This window comes from Sander vitreus, chromosome 18, assembly GCF_031162955.1.
Source record: "Sander vitreus isolate 19-12246 chromosome 18, sanVit1, whole genome shotgun sequence".
Lineage (NCBI taxonomy): Eukaryota > Metazoa > Chordata > Actinopteri > Perciformes > Percidae > Sander > Sander vitreus.
This window is the reverse complement of record NC_135872.1, coordinates 29,708,832-29,729,503: the sequence shown is the minus strand read 5'-3', so window position 1 is coordinate 29,729,503 and position 20,672 is coordinate 29,708,832. Positions and strand designations below refer to the sequence as shown.

Below are 20,672 nucleotides of genomic sequence, written 5' to 3'. Positions count from 1 at the left end.
AGCAAATCTGTTCTCTGTAAATTCATTTTAATGCCTATTTCTTTCCCTCAGGTAGGAACTTTGCTCATTTTGATGTTATTACACCTGCGTTGTGCTTCAAGTGTGAATTAGATTACTTTTCCTGGTAAACAACAGTGGTCCAGTCTGCAGCTTGGAGGACGTCTGTCCATGTGGATTAGGGGAGGATGATTAGAGGATTGGCTATTCATCCTTGTCAGCACTGTTGAGCTGCGCTACAGTCCTGCCATGAGACCGGTCTGAACCTCTCGCCCACACACATTAAACTCGCAGCAACTGCCGGCCATTAAACCTTTATGGCCATAGAACATCACTACTGTAATGTATTGGTTGTAATCCCTTTTGCAACGCACTGCACACCTTCACTGGGTATCCAGCTAATTATTGATAGATCAGGAAGGTCAAACGTCGGCTAGGCTTCACTGAGAATTAACATTATGCATATTTATAGGAGTGGATTATAGGTGTCAGTGTTTCTGCTGGGATAAAATGAGCTAGTTAGGGTAGCTGGCACTGACAGGAAGACAGACAGAGCCAGAGGGAATCACTTCAGAGGCCAGTCCTACCCTGGGAGAATCCTGAGCCTTCAATCGCCTGCAGTGCCTTTCACACATATACGCTACTCTCAGCTAAAACGATGAACCAATCACAGTCGTAAAAACAGCACCACAGCCTTCTGCATCGTCGTGGTGCATTTGGGCTCACATATTCAGACTCATTACACAGATCTCCAGCAGTGCATGAAGCAGATTAATAATATCAAAGCACATCTGTGCCCTTTGGTGATGCTGTAAATCTTGTTCTGAACACTCCTGCTTCAATTACATGATGATTTAATGACTGCTAATGCAGACCTGGAGAGCAGGGCACTGCGATATAATTAGCCATGGTGGAATTGAGTGTAATGGCTACATTGTGTGGTACATGTGGAAGACAATGTTTTACACTCACCTCTGGCCCTCTCTCCTGCACATGGCAGGACTCGCTGTCTCCCTCTGAGAAGGAGCCCGACTCGTCGCTGGAGTTGGTGACATAGGACTGCTCACATTTGATCTTGGGCCGCACCTGGTTAAAAATGGCTTCCCCACCGACACTTTGATCCTGCTGATCCACATTGAGGCAGCGGGCCACATTGGAGCATGGAGAGGAAGAGAACTCAAACTGGGGCAGGCTGCAGGGGGAGCCTCCGCTGCCGTCCTCCGCATAAGAGTACGAAGAGCAGGAGCTGGAAGTCCTGGTGCGCGTCTCACAAGGTGGCGAGCGTGGGCACACTTTGATTGGCACTGGGCAGCTGGTGTTGGGTCGTGGACGGCACAGAAGTGGGGGCTCAGTGGAGGTGGTGCTGGGAGAATAGGTCTGAGAGGTGGGGAGGGACTGGCTGGCTCCTGCCCACAGGCCCTTTGGCATGTGGTCAGAGAGCTCCATCTCCAAAGAGATCCCACCAGGGTAGGAATGTGCTGGAGTTCCCAGATGGTTGCAGTCCCCTGAGGAAAATATGACACTACGGCGATCTAGCTCAACTTCCTGTTTGCAGACCCCATCGCAGGAAGCGGATTTGAGGGACAACCCTGCAGGGAAACCATCCACGTCCTTTGGGGATGTAACAGACAGACCCAGCTCCCCAGTTAAAGGCCAGAAGTCATTTGTATGATCTCCCTGAGAGTTGCCTTTGTCCTGGGGGCAGACAAGTCTGTTGGTGAATAGCTGCTGTGATGTGTTGGGCAGACTGGGGAGGTCAACCCCTTTCTTGAAGAAGGCTCGGAGGCAGGAAGGGGACTTGGTTCTCTTGGTTCTCTCCACAGATATGGGGCTATCCATCTCCATGGCTGTCACACTGTCCTTATCCCTGACGACCTGCTCGTCCCCTGACAGGCACAATGAGATGGCCTCTTCCTCTGCCTGTGGTTCAACTTTGATCTGTGCCAAAGGCAGCCTGCCCGGCACTGCCCCGCTAACGCTGTTCTGCTTTAATGTGCTTGGAAAACCTGAGGTACTGGTGTGTGAGGAGATGTCATTGTGCTTGTTGCAAGCCCACTGGTATTTCCTGTACTTGGGGCATCGTGGCAGGTCTGACGCTCCGTGCCGATCAAAGTCCAGCCGGCCATCTGTGAAGTTACTGGGAATAGCTATTGCTAACCGATCATCGTCAGGGTGTCCAAAGGAGGTGAGGGCGTCAGCACACCGCCGCGCCTTCGGGGAGGTGGGCCTTTCCACCTCTGACTGCATGCTCTCATCCTCTGAGTTGTTCACCTCCACTGCCACCTTGCGGCAGAGCAGCAAGCCATCCTCCTCGCTGCGCAGCTGAGCTTCCAGGAAGCGAAAGCATGAGTCCTCGAGGTTGTGCATGCGCAGGAATTCGGCACAGCGGATGACCTCCTGGATGTTTTCTCTGCTGAGTAACAGCTTAGCAGTGTAGGCAAACTGCAACAATGGAGCGAATCCCCTGGCAGTGACCTGCAAAAAACAGGGAAATTGCCAGAATTACCATCAGCACAGCCATTGTTCAGAGCACTTGGAGTGTGGTGAGACAATCCGACAGCTCCAACGACCATAAACAAACAATGTAAAGTACCGGTTAATCTTTTTATCAGGTCAGCACTGAACATTGTACACAGCGGTAAATGAGATCTGGTGCTCTGGAGATGTTGGTAGGTTGTGTGTCCAGCCTCATGTTCATAATAACAACCTGTGGGACATTCCAGCAGTCAACCACTGTCTGCCCTGTGGTCAGATCATTGGTTTTGCCTACACCCACTCATGTCACTGCTTTAGATTTGTAAAACTCGTACTTACTTAAGGTAAGATGCCTAAGCAGTAAGCACTAATGCTGCTTTATATTCCTTCAGTGACATGAATTCACTGTATGTCCAAAATGCTGCATTACAGGTGATGGTAACTGCTAAATAATAATCAGCAAAGATCTTTGTGACAGTGAATTATACCTAGGTATTCCATACTGAGGTTTGGTATCAGTTCCAAAAACTTTCAAACTGATACCAAGCTCATACTTTTCTGAACACCTTTTTCATTTAACAAAGGAAGCCAACGTTCTTATGAGTTAAATACAGTTTTTCAAAACGGATTTAAAATCAGGAATTATTTGATCAAAAAATAAGTAAACATGATTATGAATTAGACCACACTGATGCCAGCTTGACAGTAAACTGCTAGTGCAATGAACTAAATATTTAGGTTTATTACCCTGCCCCTATTATAACTGGGACCTTCAGTTAAAAGTGTTTTACTTTCACAACACTGATTAGATGTGTCCAGCAGTGTACTGTAACTTAAGTGCCCTGTCAGCCCCACAGCCTCACTTTCTGTGTCAGTGCCCTGTGTCCTCAGGTCAAGTGCCTATAAAGCCTAATGGTTTGTAAGACTATGGCTTATGCCTGTTAGGGCCATGTGGCGCGGGATGATAGAGGGAAGCCTTCCATTTAGACTTAATACCAGATAATTAGGTAAACCCCTTAGCCTGCAGAAGTCCAGGCGGCCCTCTGCTGTTGTTGTCACAGAGCACACAGACGAGAGAAAGGAGCCAGAGGAGCCGGCTTTAATACGAGGCATGTCTGCTGTTTGGAGATCAGCATGAGGTTCACACCAGGTTGCATTCATCACTTTACTCAGGCTCTAGCAACCAATCCCTGCAGCTTTATCCTGGTTCATTCTCTGATGACAAACACATTAATGTTAGTTGCTTGGGGAATGCAATCAAACCACGCATAGAGAAAAGGTGTGCTCACAAACACAATTGCAATGCGTTCACGTTGAATCTGAGACAGACGTATTGTTTGCTCTACAAAGCACCTTTTCAGAGGTACAGTTTTTCTTACAAGACTTAACAGGCTCACAGATGTAGGGGATGAGCGGCACAATGTGGTTTTAATGAGCCCACTGTTTACTGATTGTTTTGCTGCCTCTGTTGGGGGAAACAAGAAGATGAATTACCCTAGGTGAAACAGTATATACACAGAGTGGGCACTGCAGCAGCCTCCAGTGTTCCAGCGGTCTCTGCCAGACACCCCAGTAGTAAAACAGGATTTTCCCTCTTTAGTATCAACCTTCAAAAACCACAAATTTTTGCTCTGTGGATTTTTCCGCCTGGAAAAACAACTAAGCAGTATGCACGAGGAAACACAAATATGTCAGTAAGAAATAGCTTGAGGTCATTGGAGTGAGGCTAAGGCCTTTTTAAATCATCTGGCTTTGTGGATCTTTAGGAAGATTTATAAACATGTGCAATGTCTTGCTGCTTTTTTTAAAGGTTTGAAACTAGTAGAGCCAATATGTTACTGACTTTTTCATGTTCACTTCTAAACATTGTGTGAAATTAGAGATAATACATGCTAGAGGCATAGAACTCAACAGCACAATAGAGGATGCGTCTATGCCAGTTTGAATGGAACATGACCCCAAAATACAGACAGGGATTATGTGATTATAGAAGAGATATAATAATTAGAGCTTTTAATTGTAAAATAATCAACATGACTTTCAGCTAAACTCAATGATCTGCAAGGTAACAACTGTACTGAACTAAAGCTGTGGTGGGATGATACTGTCTACGACTGAATCCAGCACACGCCGACGGTCATGATACACCTGTTTAAAATGATCTTTAGCAGCACACATGTTGTCTGAGCTTGTGCAGTGTCAGTGCCAGCATTTTAAAAACACTGAGCTCATGAGTCCACAGATTTACTAATGTAGTTTTGGGGTAATCTAAAAGCTCTGTTAACTGAGTTTGATTGTTTAGTGTTAGATTGTAATGTACTGTATATAGAAAGTTTCTTTAAGTCTCCTGAACTCTACTGGAGGGATGAAGAGCATTTAAAAAAAAAATATTCTCTCATTTGGTGGTATGATGATGATGGATAGCTCCAACATCTCCCATTGGTGTTTATCTGTTCGATCTGGGGACTGTGAGGACATGATTAAAATGTATTATATCACGATGTATGTGTGCCATCTTGTTTTCATGTCACAGAGCATGATGGCAACTTCTGTGTGTAACTTCTATCATTCATTTATTGTGTTGTCCCTCCATTTCACATTGTTCTCTTCCATGAACCACTGTTGCTTATGAGGAGCCACTACTGTCTGTGAGTCCCTCTTAAAAAAACGCTGAAAATAAATGTTTCCTATTTCAAACTGTAATAAACTGCTATTGCAGTACTGTGAAGTGAAGTTTTTCTTGACAGGAACAGCTGTCAAATCTTTCAATATTTCTTTCAACTGGTCTGTGACAGCTTGACATATTTCCCAGATTTATAAGTTTATAAGCCACTACATGTGGCCTTATCTACATTGCCAATGTAGTGGTGACCACATTTAATCAACCATGCTATAAAAAGAAATGTAAATTTACACTTGAATAAGTAGATCTTTCACATCTTTTCACATGTGCTGGATTTCTTTGTTGCTGTGACTACAGACAGCCAAATGGTTGGGATGTGAAACATCAAACCAGCACCAGTCTAAACAGATGTGTGATATGCTAAATACACATATGTTTGCATACAGTGTCTAATGTGTAATGGGACTGCTCTAAACATTAAATAATATATCTCTGTATTTTTGGATTTTCAGAGTGATCTTTAGCTGAGTCTGGCAGTTAAACCTCCAGTGCATGCACCGGCTGCAGCCTCCCAGCATGCATCTGCTCTGAAGCAGCATGCAGTGAGCTCTGGCTAAGTATAGTATAAATAGTATAACTCACGCTTAACAGACAGTCCAACAGCACCAGGCACATCAGGAAGTTGCTGACTCCATATCTATGAGGGGGGGATGGTGTGTGTGTGTGGATGTGTTGTGTGTATGTGCTCGGGTAAGTGGGTGGGTGGCAGTGTGTGAGTCTGAGTGTGAGGGATTAGGGGGAAGGTAGTAACTTTGAGTGGACTATCAGCTCTACTGATGAGAACAGGTCATCCTCCCCACGCACGCACGCAACCAATATAATCTTTTCGTAGGACCGTCTGCCTGGTAAATGCCCCGGTCTTTCAAAGTCCTAGACCCCAGTTTGTTTCTCCAAGCGAGTTATTTCCTTAGAACAAAGCTCCTTCAGAGCCACAGAAGATATTATACAATGGTTTTCACTTGCTGAGTGGTGCTCCTCATAATGAATAAACTGATCTTCATGTGTAAAAAATGCCTGTGCATCACCATAACTTTGTATCTACTTTACTGTGGGCGTTCCTCTTTGAAAGGTGTGAGGGCAAACAAGCAAACTCGCTCCATGGTGCAATTTTATGTGAGTTGAAAACCTGAGTCTTTATGGTTTTTTTTCATGATGGTATGGAAAAAAGAAGAAAAAGGAGAGAGATTGCTGGAAAGTAGCAAAAGGAAGTGGAGTCTCCTGGCGAGTTCTGAGGTCTGTATGAGTCTGAGCTGTCACACGCCAACCTAGACACACTTGACAAACACATGGCACACACAGTCCAGCAGTGAGTTTGCACAACTAACACAAGGTGCAAATTTGCTTCACGTGAGTGAAAACCTCTTAGCATGCCTCACTGCTGTAGGAGCCATAAAAAAACTAACATGGACTGAAAGAAATCTGTGTTAACCCAAACAGGTCTGGTGGAATGTTCCTCAGCATTTATTGTCATTTTAGTCAATGTGACTTCTGTATTTGAAGTAGTTTGTAGATGCAATGCATTTTATATTGTATGATTTGTGTACTGAGGATTGACATATACATTAAGATCTATTCTATTCAAATACACAGCACACACAAAAATGTCAAAACAGCCTTCTAGCAGCCTGAGCAAGTGTACACTCAAATAACTGCAAGTGGCCTCTCTTCACTCATGCACACACACACACACACACACACACACACACACACACACACACACACACTCTAAGTGAGTCAATGTAGATGGGGCCACAGCGACTGTAATGGTGAAGCAGTGGTAGCTTAAATGAAGCTGGCCGGCTGCATCCAGGGCTGCTGATAAACAGCAAAGCTGCTGGAGGAAAAGTGCTGAGCGTACCAGGGATCTATTTTCAGCTAGTATCAGCAGCTGCTGCCTGTGGGAGCGCATCTTTATGTGCACCCTGCACCATATGTGATTACTCCACTGTTACAACCAGCACAGCAGCCTAATGAAGGAAAGCGTAAAGAGAGTGACACAGGATGGAGGGGGGGTTTAAATACTGAGGAAGGACGGACGGAGGACAGGGGAAAATAAGAGATGAAGGGAGACAGTCAGTGCATAGGAAACTGGAGAGGAAGATAGGGAGGCTACACAGAGTGTTTCCTGGTCATTAGCTGACTGCCATGACGTTTGAAGCATTTCAGCTGTTAGCAGCACTTAGTGTATGAGTTAAGACAAAGAGACAAATGTATTAACGTGCCTGACTGGGGCCATTTTAGGCTAACACAGCCCTGCTCTGCAGCTGGAGTGGACAGGCGATACCATTACAGGGCAGGAAATTATAGGCAATGGCCAATCACAGACCCAGACAGTTCGCATGACATTTTTAGGAAGCCTGCCAAAATTCTTTTCATAAACAGGCTGAGCAATACTACACCACACTCCCCTCTCCTCCTTAAATCTCTCTCCCTCTTTCCTCACCCAGTGCTCCTGCCTTATGTCGGCCTTTTGCATCCAAAAAAGAGAGGGCTAATTTATGCAAATGTTCTCCAGTGAATTCCTGCATGTCATGCATGCTAATGAGGACATGGCATGGCATGACAATGGAGTGCAAGAGAAAACCCTCCATCTCCATTGGAGGGAGCAGCCGATGCTTTAACATCAGATCTGCTGAGTAGCCTGACATTAACCTCTGTGTTCGCGGACAAACAATAAGGAGTCTGAGTCACAGCACTAATGGGAATGAAACAGGCGCTGTACTGTACACTGTCATGACGCCATTGTGGGTTAAGATGTTATGCTAGAGGAGATGACAGGAAATGTGCAGGGACAAAGGCCTGCTGCGGAACAGAAAAGCTCTCGGCCAAAGGAAAGTCTTTTATAAAGACAGCTGGAGCAGTCATCTAGTCACTTACTAATCTATCAGACTACAGCTTGCATTAAATATATTATACTGATGACATACTGTATCATTACTAAAAGTCTGCATAAATCTGATGTGACAGAAATCTACTGTAAGTGTTTTTTTTGTCATACCTGAGATTTTGCACATTCACATCATTACAAATCACATTTTTGCAATGATTTTCAAAACATATCATGCTATCTAAGATTATTTGACTGATTCTTCAAGCAGCCATTCACTCCACTCATTTCGGTCTGGTATAAACATGAACTGTCAAACTTCCTTCAGTTAGATTATCACAGTGAACATATCTGCTTTTGTTGTTGCCAATAGTTTCAACTGCAACAAGTAACTTTGACAAACATAAAATCAGACATGTTCACTGTGATAGATTACCCATCCATATCTATATTTCAAATATCTGAAAGCTGTGTTATGAAATGAACTGAAATCAATGGCTGCCTGGATGGAAGGCAAAACTCATTAAATGTTTTGTAGTATGGTACAGTATGCTTTGCAAAAGGCTCAGCAAAAATGTCAAGAATACATGAATTATAGTAAGAATTAAAATATATAAAACACTGGTATAGTCCTCTAAATGAAACCATATGCAGTACCTATGATGGCGTTGGTGTTGATGAATATTGTTTTTCAGATTTGTTACAGTTTTTTTTTCAGTTAATGTTCCCCCCCAATTCTTACCCTGGGTGCCAAAAATGATCTCTTGTTCACTGATCTCAATTAGGGTTAGGGTTAGGTATTAGATATAACTTTTGATACCAATATTTAACTAAAACACTGAAATAAATAAAAATCAGATAATATAATGGCGAACATGAACATGATCATTATTAACACAAACACTGTACATACTAATGTTAGGCCCCTCAGATGTGAATATTAAGTACTGAGGCACGATCATTTACAGCTGAATTATTAAATTCACAATTTAAAATTAAAATACAGTTGAGTCATTAAAAATATTAACAAAAAACCCAATCCATACACTGAAAAAAATAGGTAAATAGTTTACATGCAGCCTCTGTAATTTTATATTTACATATCTGTCAACAGTATATTTTGATAAGCCAATATCGGCCTGCTGGCATACAAGTGAGGCTGTAGTAGTAAAGTCCAGTCCAGTAAAGGTACTGAATCTGTACGGTAAGGTTTGGTGCACATCTGAATCAGTGTTAACAGATACTAATCACAGTGAAGACATTTTCACAAGGAAAGTGTCCTCCTTAGTGACAGCAGAAGCTCAGACGATCCTGGTGCTGAGCTGTCCCCCTGACAGTGGATTAAATCAGATAGCGTACGTCCTAAGCCCCTCCCAGTGCAGCTTACTGTGCAGGCCAAACAGTGGGGAGGACATGCCCCCGCCTCTACACCGCTGCACAGGACTGTGTGTTTCTGACCATACAAATATAAAATCACTGAATTTGTCCAAGCACATTACACATGCCAGGCTAATCTCAGCTCTGTGTCCATTTGTTTTGTTCAACATGGTTGTATGGCAGGTTTTTCAGCCCAGAGTGATGAAAGTCTGTGTATTCCTTTCATAGTGGGGGTGTTAGCTGCTTAACTGTGCCAGGTTTGGAGGTTAAATACAAAGAGAGTCACAACGGGGATCACCCAGCAGGCTGGCTGCTCAAGGTGCCCTTCTACCCAGCCTCTCACACTCAGACAGAGATCCTGCATCTTCTCTGTCAGTTTACAACATGCAATGTGTCCTTGTGTTAGCAGAGAAAGAGGGACCCCCTGCTGGACCAAGGGGGCTGGGTATTAGTGGATCACTCCTCTCTCCACCGCCTCCTCTTCATCGTCTACCACCCAACCCCCCACCTTTAAGGAAGGCAAGGCTCTGCTCCCACCATCTGTCTAATTGGCTGTATTTCTGTGACACTGTCCTGGCCAGGCACTCAGTGTGGGGCCAGTCTGTGTGAGGCCCCCTCAGATTATCCGGCATTGTGCAGGTCGAGCCCTGATCAACTGCTTGACCCGAGGTGGTGGATGGATGTCACTCATCAACCCTCCTAAACCACCACAAGAGCATTACTGTCTCTGGTCTATCTCAAGCTCCTTCTCTATCTCTGAGCAGCCAGACTTTTAAGTTACCTCACAAGCAGCAAAGCCTGAACATCTATAAGTCCTCATACCTAAACAACAGAACAGGTCTTTTGGCTACAGCTTCCAAAATGACCTATATGCGTATCTTGTGACCTGCCACCTCTATGGCTTAAATCTGCTTGATGTACTGGGTTCAGTTTGGGGTAAGATCATGGTCATTGTTACCAATGTTGTCAACTGTGTCAAAGTCTGACGCTTTGCCAACTCAACCATTTTTGGACTGCTGTAACAATGTCCCCCTACTTTAGCCATCGCTTCCAAGAGAGTCCAGTCATTATTCTCACACAGCAAGAGGTAGCTGGTCAGGTTAATGTAAACATATGTCCCTTGCACTTGAAAGGGACACCAGTGCCGTCATTCTTTTTACTAGATTACCATGGAATTTTCTGAGCAAATGCATGGTCCCCAGTGAATGGTGGTGCTGAGGAAACTCTATTTTAGTCACTCCGTCACTTTTTCTTGAGTGACAACATCACTGTCACCTTTTCAAACGAGACAGTCGGAATCTGTCAGATCGCAGAGTGCATGAAGTCCAAGGGATAATTTTATAACCTACTCTAACCCTAAACCGCCTCTCTTTTAACCTGTCTGTCCCATCTCTGTCTTGGATCTCTGCCCTGGCTTTTAATCCCTGGACCCTCTGCCCTCACCCGAGCGTCTCAGCTGGTGTGTCCTGGATTCTGCTTCTCTCATCCATCTCCTCCACTGACACTTTATGGTTTAGGAGGTCCTCCTGGCTGAATGGGGGTCCACATGATGCATGGAGTCTTGAGTGTCATAGCTTTGGCTCCAGATTCCAAACTGCCAAACCATTGGTTGGAGCGGTGTGAAGAGCCATCAAAGATCTCTAACCCCTACACCCCTAACCACCATCAGGACAAACTACTTTTTTGCCGCAAAGGCTACTTTTAAGTCACCATTAATAACAAACTCATCAGTATTCCATCCAACATTTTCAGAGTGTGTGGTGTAAAGAACACTGCAGCCTTTAGGGGCCACAAGCAGCACTTCAGACCTTGTCTTGTTAAAGTAAATCACAGCAAATCTTTTGCGACACTGCAGGTGGACACAATCTCCTTTTTAAAACCAGGGGAAGATATATGTGTGTGTGTGTGTGTGTGTGTGTGTGTGTGTGTGTGTGTGTGTGTGTGTGTGTATGTGTGTCTCTCTCTGTGTGTGTGTGTGTGTCTGTGTATTCTTTCAAGATGATGGATGTGCAGTGTTCCCTGGCTCATGACTAAGGAAAGAACTGAAAAACAGGAGGTGGTTTGAGGTCTGTGAACCAGCGCTCTGCTGAATCACAGTGCTGCCCTCTCCTTTTTCCAGAATAAAACTCAGAGAGAGCAAAATGGTAGGGCTGATGATCCTCCACATTCTGGAGGCCTGCACTGTCCCCATGGCGGTCTGGAGTCATGCCAGCCAGTCAGAATACTCCAACACTGGATGAGGGCAACATAATTATTCACTGATGTAATTACTGCAATACATTAGAATAGAATAGAATAGTTTATTTGTCATTGCTTTACAGACAACGAAAAGCAGTTTAGCAGCTCCGTATTGACGGCATAACACATCATTAAAAACACAAACAGTCAAGCCAGGATAAAAGAAATAAATAGATTTAAGTTAAAAAGTTGCATAAGGGATTAGGGTAGATGAAAGTGCATACAGTGAAAAAAAACATTTAGGAATATACCTGCTGTCGATGTCACCAGCAACATGAGATGAAGTGAAAAAGGTTTGTTTGTGAAGGACCCAGAAAGGATGCTGTGAAAAAACGTTAACTAAACATGTGGTGGGAGGCCAGTCCATAGATGAGGGGCACGGTAGCAGAATGCTCTATAACCAACAGATTCTTTAGTTAATTGTCATTTAACTGTTAGCAAACAATTAAATTATAATTAATAATGTTTACTAATTATTAGTAGTGCTGTAAATTAACAGTTTATTGTAACACACATATCTCTCATTTACTATATTAGGTATCGGTTAATGATTAAAAAATGATTGTAAACCTTTAAGAAACCATTTTTAAAACATCTATAAACATTACATCAATAGATGGACCAGATATTCCTAACACGTTGTTGAGGGTTACTAGTTGGTTTGTAAACCGTCTATAAACAGTGTCTGGATGGTTATTATAAAGTTGCAACAGATGACTATAATACCTTGTTAAATAGTTAATAAATACTTTGTAAACCATCTATAAACATTATTTAGATAGATAGTTAATACTTTGTCAGTGGTTACTAGTTGGTTTGTAAACTGTCTGTAAACAGTGGCTGGATGGTTATTATAAAGTTGCAACAGATGACTATAATACCTTGTTAAATAGTTAATAAATACTTTGTAAACCATCTATAAACATTATTTAGATAGTTAATACTTTGTCAGTGGTTACTAGTTGGTTTGTAAACTGTCTGTAAACAGTGGCTGGATGGTTATTATAAAGTTGCAACATATAAAATAATTATATAGTATATATATATATATATACACACTTAGCACAAAAAGTAATTTTAGTTGTTATTATTTTATTATTTCTCTGTGGTAACAATGCTTTTTGGCAATAAATCTTATACCGTTGGAAAGCCTGTTTAGTTCCCTTACAAATGGTGCCCCATTTGTAAGGAACATGCATTTGTGGGATGAGCAGCAGTGCTGAGTATGTGGGTTGCGCCCATGAACAATTTGCCAAATCTTCTCTGCCAATGCCAAACAGCTTATTCTGCCGTTGACTCGTTTGGTGTTTGGTGGATTGGATGATTGAATTTTGAAGAAACAAGACATATTGGCATTTTAACAATTGATTCATTGTGGAGCCTCAGTAGCGTGTAGAAGAACCATACACAGCCACAACAACCTGGCACCTCCTCCTCATGCTGGTCACCAGCCTGGTCACACACTGCTGTGGGATGGCATCCCATTCACCAACGTGGTTGTGTTGGTCACTCTGGCACAAACAGCACGCCCAACCTGATCCCTGATGACGTGTTCAATGGGGTTGAGGTCAGGACTGCTGGCAGGCCATTCCATCCTCTCCACTCCCACATTCTGGAGGTAGTCTCTGATAAACCCCGCCCTGTGGGGGCGAGCGTTGACATCTTGGAGGATAGAGTTCGGTCCCAGACTGTGGAGATATGGTATAGCCACTGGTTGCAGAATCAGGCACCTGACTGTCAGCACCTGGTGGTACCAGAAGCTCAAAACAAGAGTCAATAGTAACAGCAAAGAAAAGCGGTTTGGCATTGACAGAGACGATTTGGCAAATTGTTCATGGGCGCAACCCACATCCTCAGCTCTGCTGCTCATCCCACAAATGCATGTTCCTTACAAATGGGGCACCATTTGAAAGGAACTAAACAGGCTTTCCAACGGTATAAGATTTATTGCCAAAAGGCATTGTTCAAATAATCTACCAAACACAAATTTCCTTACTTTTGTGCTAAGTTTATATATATATTTATTTTATATGTAAACTTTATAATAACCATCCAGACACTGTTTATAGACAGTTTACAAACCAACTAGTAACCCTCAACAACGTGTTAGGAATATCTGGTCCATCTATCGATGTAATGATTATAGATGTTTTAAAAATGGTTTCTTAAAGGTTTACAATCATTTTTTAATCATTAACCGATACCTAACATAGTAAATGAGAGATATAATGTGTGTAACAATAAACTGTTCATTTACAGCACTACTAATAATTAGTAAACATTATTAATTATAATTTAATTGTTTGCTAAGATTAATTAACTGTCAATTTACCATCTATTAATGATGGTTATTATAAAGCGTTACCATTTTTTCTTTACTACGGGAATGACCAGAAGACCAGAATCAAGGGAGCGGAGAGTGCGTGCCAGTGTATATGGTGTAATAAGCTCAACTACATCTGCAACTATAACTAAATAAACAACAGTAGTGAGGATCATCAGATTCTTAACATCAGCCTCTTGTTCAGGAGAACAAAGGCAACAGGCTGCGCTGATAACTAGCTGACAGCAGTCTGCTGTGATCATGGCGGTGAGTGATGAGTCACAGTTTTGCATACAGTTCCACTATGGAGGTCATCTCTCTCTGTCACAGTGATGACTGCTCCTCTCCAGTGGAGGGCTCTCTTTAAAAGTCCTCTCCCTGGCTCCTATTTGTGGCACACTGATTCTTATGAATCCCCCTTTGTTCTTACACTCACAATAAATATGATGTAGAGAAACACTGTGTGTATATGTGTGTGTGTGTGTGTGTGTGTGTGTGCGTGTGTGTGTGTGTGTGACGTCATGCTCTTCTGTTCCTTCCTCCTGCCGGTGGGCCTGGAGGACAGCATCGCTGAGATAAAGCAGGATTGTTTTGTTCCCATGATGTGATGGCCAACAAAGCCCCTTGATGAAACTGGCTCCCTCTCTGCAAGCCCACAATCACATTAGATATAGATGATGTCACGCAGCAGCGCCAGCCCCGGCTACTCCAGGGGCGGCGGGGCCATGAGAGAGGAGTGATGAAGGTGGTGGGGGAGGTGCTGCACCAACCTCCCCCTCTCTCCCCCCATGGCAGCCCAGGCCTTTTTGCCCTTTTTTTACACATAGGTGGCAGCCTTCAGTAGCTGCTGAAGGACTTCTCTCTGTGACCCGAGCCACAGCTCCAGGCTGCTACTCTGAGCAGAGCCAGCCCTCCCCATCATCAGAGAGAAGACTGCGCTGAGACACATGCGTCACCATGCTTCAGTCACTGACCGTAAAGCAAACAGGGACAGGGACCTTAAAAGACTTGACTGGCCACATCAACGAAATGACATTCCTCCTTGATGCAACTGTGAATTGTCTAGACAGAGAGAGATGTACTACCTGCTGAACAGGGCAGAAGAAAGCTATTTAAAGGAAAATTCCACCTTAAATTGATGAACATAGTCAGAAAAAGAGCCATTAGCAAAGTAACTTGTGTTTCTAAGCCAATTTGTTGTTACTCCTGGACTTGAGTATTTCCATTTTATGCCAGTGTGTACTTCTACTCCATTAAATTTATTTCACAGCCGTACTGCAATTACTAGTTCATTTACAGATTCAGATTTTACATCCAAAATATTTAGACATAAAATAATACACAGTAGTTAAATGAGCTCACCTGTTTCTTACATGTGAATGCATCAGTCTGGCCAATATAAATATGTATACAGTATATATATATATATATATAAAATAATAAGAAAATAGTGCAACAATAAATATATATATATATATATATAGTTGCACTATTTTCTGACACAGACATTTTTGCATGTGTACACACTGTATTGGCAATGTGTTGTTAAATATGATGTAGTTACTGCTAGCCCTCCTTCCCATTCCCTAAGTGGCTATGCCACTTGTCAGGCCGCCATTGTAAATAAGAACCTGTTCTTAATGACTTGCCTGTAAAAATAAAGGTGAAATAAAAATAAAGAATAAACCTTATGTGGCCACTGTGACAGAATAAAGCCAATGGATTCATTATATGTTGTTTTGCCATTTAGATAAAGTGCTAAATATTTGAAATGTTGTCAAATTGAACGAGGATAGACAAAGGGAGTACGGCTTGGTTAAAACCTCCATGGGAGTAACTCTCTCTCTGGCACATTAAAGAGATGTTACTTTCCACACTCCATCTCACACCTGAAACACACAGCAGTGTATGCATTATTCATGTGTGAAGTGAGTGAATGAAAGAGATGCTGCTCTGAGCATCCAGTCCTTCTTTGAGTTTAGCAGGAAAAAAGCCCCTGATGCTCATTTTATATAAAACTACAATCTGACGCTGGCTTCTTTTTCAATGAGCGCAGTGACAGGCGCTACTTTATTAATGCGCGCTGGCCCCAGCGAGGAGCCACAACTACACAACACATGGGGGATGTGCCCCAGTTTTCACAGTAGAACATGTATGTTCACGTGTGTGTGTGTGTGTGTGTGTGTGTGTGTGTGTGACATCAATCCGTCAGAGGGTTACTTTCATCATGTGTTCAGAGGAAGAGCTCTGAAAGGGATCAGTTGAAAGTGACGAGAGCTGAGGTGAGCAAGAGTAAGGAGTGTTGCTAAACCTGATGAGCGCTGAGCCAGAGGTGGCGTTAATCTCGCCACCAAACACTACCTGCCACAGACAACGGCGGCGGTGGCAGCTGACAGGTGCTAATTGGCAATCACAGCCTTTTTTGGCTTATTAATTCACTTTCTCACATCTTTCACTGAGTCGTTATCCAGTGAACGCCACATCAAATTAAAGCACTGTTTCACCGCTATCCTCTGTCATGGCAGATAAAGGCACTGCACACAGAAAAGAAACCAAAACTAGCTCTAAAAATATAGAAAACGCCAACAGCGTTTAGTTAAAGTTGGGTGATAAAGTGATAATATATTACAAATGCAGCAGATGGAGAAAATTGGATGGTGCCAGTGGGAAAGCCACACAAAATGCAGTTTAACTGGGCAAGTTGTTAGAAATAAGATGATTCTGCTAATACAACATAACTTCTGTAGTGACTTTAAAACTAGCCAGTCATATTCATCCCTTAGCAATGCACCAACTGTACCAGCGTTAGCTGGAGCTTGCTATCAAAGTTCAAGTGCATGTTTTTTGGAAATCAGAGAGTGTAAAGGAGTGAAAACAGAGGTGTGTATTTACAAAGCAGTAAGTGAGTGAAAGAACTGAAACGTAGCGACCATACACAAAATTAATTTTGTCCCGTCTGTCTGTTCTCCACTATTAGTGATACACAAGATTCATAACAGTCCCGATTATTAATGCTCATCATCAGTCATTTTTGTGAGCTCTTTGTGACACTAGAAAGGAAAAATATTCTCATGAGCATCCTAAGTTGCTGTCAGTCACCAGAATTCAATTTCTCCTGTGGGTCCATGTAATGCTTATGATGCAGGATGACAGTCACCAAAACTGCCCAGCAAATGAGTTACCGGTCAGTCCATATGACTTCATGTTTACTTCTCTTGGTTCTTTGGTAAACCAGAACTAAAAGGCAATGATGTATTTTATCTGCCCTTGGTTCGGACCAAATAAACTGAAGTGCAGCGCCCAAGAGACTTTGAGGATTAATACCAGTGGACAGCATCACCACAGTAGCAACAAATCTATTGCTGGTTGTAGTTGGTAGGTAGCAGAGAAAAGAGTGTGCTGTTGGTGTGAGTTTGACAAAGTTAATGCAATGGCATCAGAATTCAGGGGACAGCAGCTTTACCAGCTAGAGACAGAGTGTTGAGGGTGTTGATTCATGTTATTGTAGCCTACTTCATAACACAGCTGTTATTGTTGCTTTGGACAAAAGCCTCTGACAAATTAATACATAAAACTTATACACTTGTACACTTATACACTATATACTTGGAAATATAATTTACAAGTATGTGTCATACTTCCATGGATGCCTTTCAGATCCGTCAGTCATAATATTTTAGACAGCTGATTGCTTTTTTATGTGACAAAGATATAGTGGACACAGTACTGTAATTTCTGTGGCCATGAGTTGCATTCTGAGCTGTGTGTTTTTTTTAAAGGTGGAGGGTGGATACAGGGCGTTAGTCCAATGGTCACACATCAGCACGTGTGTTTATAGATGCTGGAGGAAAGTGCGGAGAGCCTGGTTAGTATTGCTTTTGTACTAGTGTCAGTGGGGAGTTTTAGTGTTGCATTGTCTAAAAGTCAATAGCACTTCCAGCCCTACAAGAGTAAACTGTCAGGGAAAGAGTGTTTGATGGACGTACCTCTTCCGGAAGGCTAACGACCAAGCCATTCTCCGCCTGGCCCACCAGTGCCTGGAGGAAGTACTCGCTGCAGGCGGCCAGCACGGACCGGTGCCCGCGGAACTCCTTGCCCTCCACCAGGACAGTCACATCGCACAGGATATCCTGCTTCCGCTGGTCGTTGAGGCAGAGGAGGATATTGGTACAATGAACTGTAGACTCATACACATACATGGGGGCTTCAGGCTTCTCATCCACGGACATTCCGCTCACGCCCTGGAAATAGAAGCACAACAGAGGGGGGTCAGCTTACAGCCGAGCCCAGCGAGCACATTCCACAGGGCTGACATCAGCCCGGCACTCTGCTGATGATTCAACACATACAGGCCTGACTGACTGACTGCTGCTCTCTGCTTCACATGCTCGCTCCCCCTTTAACATTTAAAAGCCAGCAACATGTTGTTGTGCATGCTCTTGCTCAGTGTGGACTCACACAAGATTTCCATTCATGAGTCACAAAAGACTGCTTTGAGTGTCGTCCACACATTTCCACATTTCCACTTATACACTTTCCAGTGCACATTCACATCCCATGCACAAAAAAAGGTTATCACATCGACAAATAAAACACACAGAACACCTTTGATTTAAAAACCAATTGCACTGAAATTAAAGGTAGTCAAGAAAGTCCAGCTAAAGTACTGTTCCTTTAGTTTTTGCCCTTGAGATCCACATGTATTTGTAATCTAAGGAGGACTCACTGTGAAGGTATGCTGAGCAGCTCAGACACACTCAGCAAGTCAAGAGATTAGCTGAAGAAGAGTAAAGTACAGGAACAGGGTAAGAACTCAAATGACAGCACAGAGGTTGTTTTGTAGCCATGAAAGTGAAAACGATGAAAGCAGCTTTAGCATCAGCTTTTCAAAAACGTGATCGACCCGACAATAAAGACACAATCTCCAGATCAGCTAGGGGAGCTCCGGGTGAAATGAAGTGTATCCACTGCTGCTGCTGTGTCTCAGTGAGCTTGTGATCATTTCAATTTAACACACATTTATTTAAGATAATGATCAATGTAGACATATTATCAACTGAAATATTAAAGGAACACTTCAACATTTTGGAACATATATACATAGTGCCGATCCGTTTGCCCATTTCTAGTCTCTGTTTCTAGTTCTAATGCTAAGCTAACCCTATCCATCCTTGGATTTACAGGAACCCTTCCAAGAACAGCTTCAGAACACCGGAGGGACCTGTTGTCTCTGAGCATCGATCCACTGCATTTAAAGAACATTATCACATAAAAAGAGTCTCTCACACACACACACACACACACACACACACACACACACACGTGAATTTGTCCATTTGTCCTCGTTTTACACTAATTACATTTCCTCAGAAAAGTAGTTGGCTAGCAAGCTTTGAGACAAATGTAGAGGTTTTGCAAATGTGATTACACACAGAACATGTCCACATTCATGGACTTGTTCTAATGAAATATCTCCTTGTTATGATTGGAGAGAAAATAATCTGAAGTGCTAGATGTTTGCACGTTGTAAAACTTGCTGCAGACAAGACATGGTTTATGTTATGAAAGGGAAAACACATTACTTTTTAACATCCTCGTTGTTAGCAATGACCAAATAACAGAGTTAAGCATAGGAAGCTCTCACTGACTCATACTTTTATGTATGAAAACTGCTTAGCAAGAGTAGAAGTGGAACTGAAAATGAGGAAGCACAGCTAACATCCCTTAGGTAAATAAAGACACAGTGATGACTTCCATCATCATAACCAAATCTGTTCTGAGTCTGTGGGACCTCCAGGATTGTCAGAGCTAGTGGATCTAGTAATGGCACACACCTCAGGAAAGGTGGTGTGTGTGTGTGTGTGTGTGTGTGTGTGTGTCACTATGGCTACTGCAAATGTGAAAATGGAGATTGAGGTGTCTTTCTGTTGCAAATAGAACTAGCTCCCATCTTGTGAAAATAGGCCCTCACAGTGTAAATGGGAAGAGCTCTCAACACTGCAGCTGATCAGCTGGGACTGGCTGTGCTTACATGAGAAAACAGTTTTCCTTCCGAAGGCAATAAATCCAGTTGACAAATTCCACAAAAACATATAGGAGTGCTGAATGAAATCATTGGCCAGGCGTTCTGTTTGTTTCCATGTACCACAGTTAACAGTCCCGTCGCACTATCCTGAAGCAACGATTTCATCAGGATACAGAGAAGTAAATCATGTACAATAAATGTAATTTAAGTAATGTAATAAGGCATGTGTGAGATATAGTCTGAGATATAAAATATAAAGTGACTGGTTGGAGCATTTACCTTACAGCCCATAACACTGATTGTGTAAGGTTTAAATGTGGAAGTAAAGGCTGCATGTAATTCTCCAGAACAGATTGGACTCGATGCAAAGATGAACAATGTTGGAAAGAGATGGCATCCCTTACCACAGTGGTTCCCAACCTTTTTTCCTTGGTGCCCCCCCTACTTATGTCTAAGACAAGTTGAGGAAACTCTCGAGATAGAGCCTTACTTTCTTTTTTAATACAGAGGAGTCATCAGCACTTTTACGTTTCTCCGCTATGTTTCATTCATAAAATAGTGATGCTGTGGCAGCAGGACAAACGAGGATGCTAGCAGCTAGCAGCTGACCTGATGACAGCAAGGGTCCCAGGTTAAGAGGTCCCGAAGGTTTGACCTACTAAGTAGCGTGCCTACAATTTTAAGCGAGAACAAAAATATATAGTTTTTATACTGACTTTTGTATACA

General features: G+C 42.9%; 1 protein-coding gene across 3 annotated transcripts in view; it reads right to left on the bottom strand.

Moving 5' to 3' along the window:
• bach2b (BACH transcriptional regulator 2b) overlaps nt 1-20,672 on the bottom strand; it is an 89,683-nt gene that overhangs the window by 15,199 nt on the left and 53,812 nt on the right. For all 3 annotated transcript variants that reach the window (XM_078274217.1, XM_078274216.1, XM_078274218.1), the window contains exons 2-3: nt 17,907-18,161; nt 970-2,472 (exon numbers count right to left, since the gene is read on the bottom strand). In XM_078274217.1, coding sequence (XP_078130343.1) covers nt 970-2,472; nt 17,907-18,149 — 1,746 coding nt within the window. In that variant the 5' untranslated portion in view covers nt 18,150-18,161. The remainder of the gene's footprint in view (nt 1-969; nt 2,473-17,906; nt 18,162-20,672) is intronic.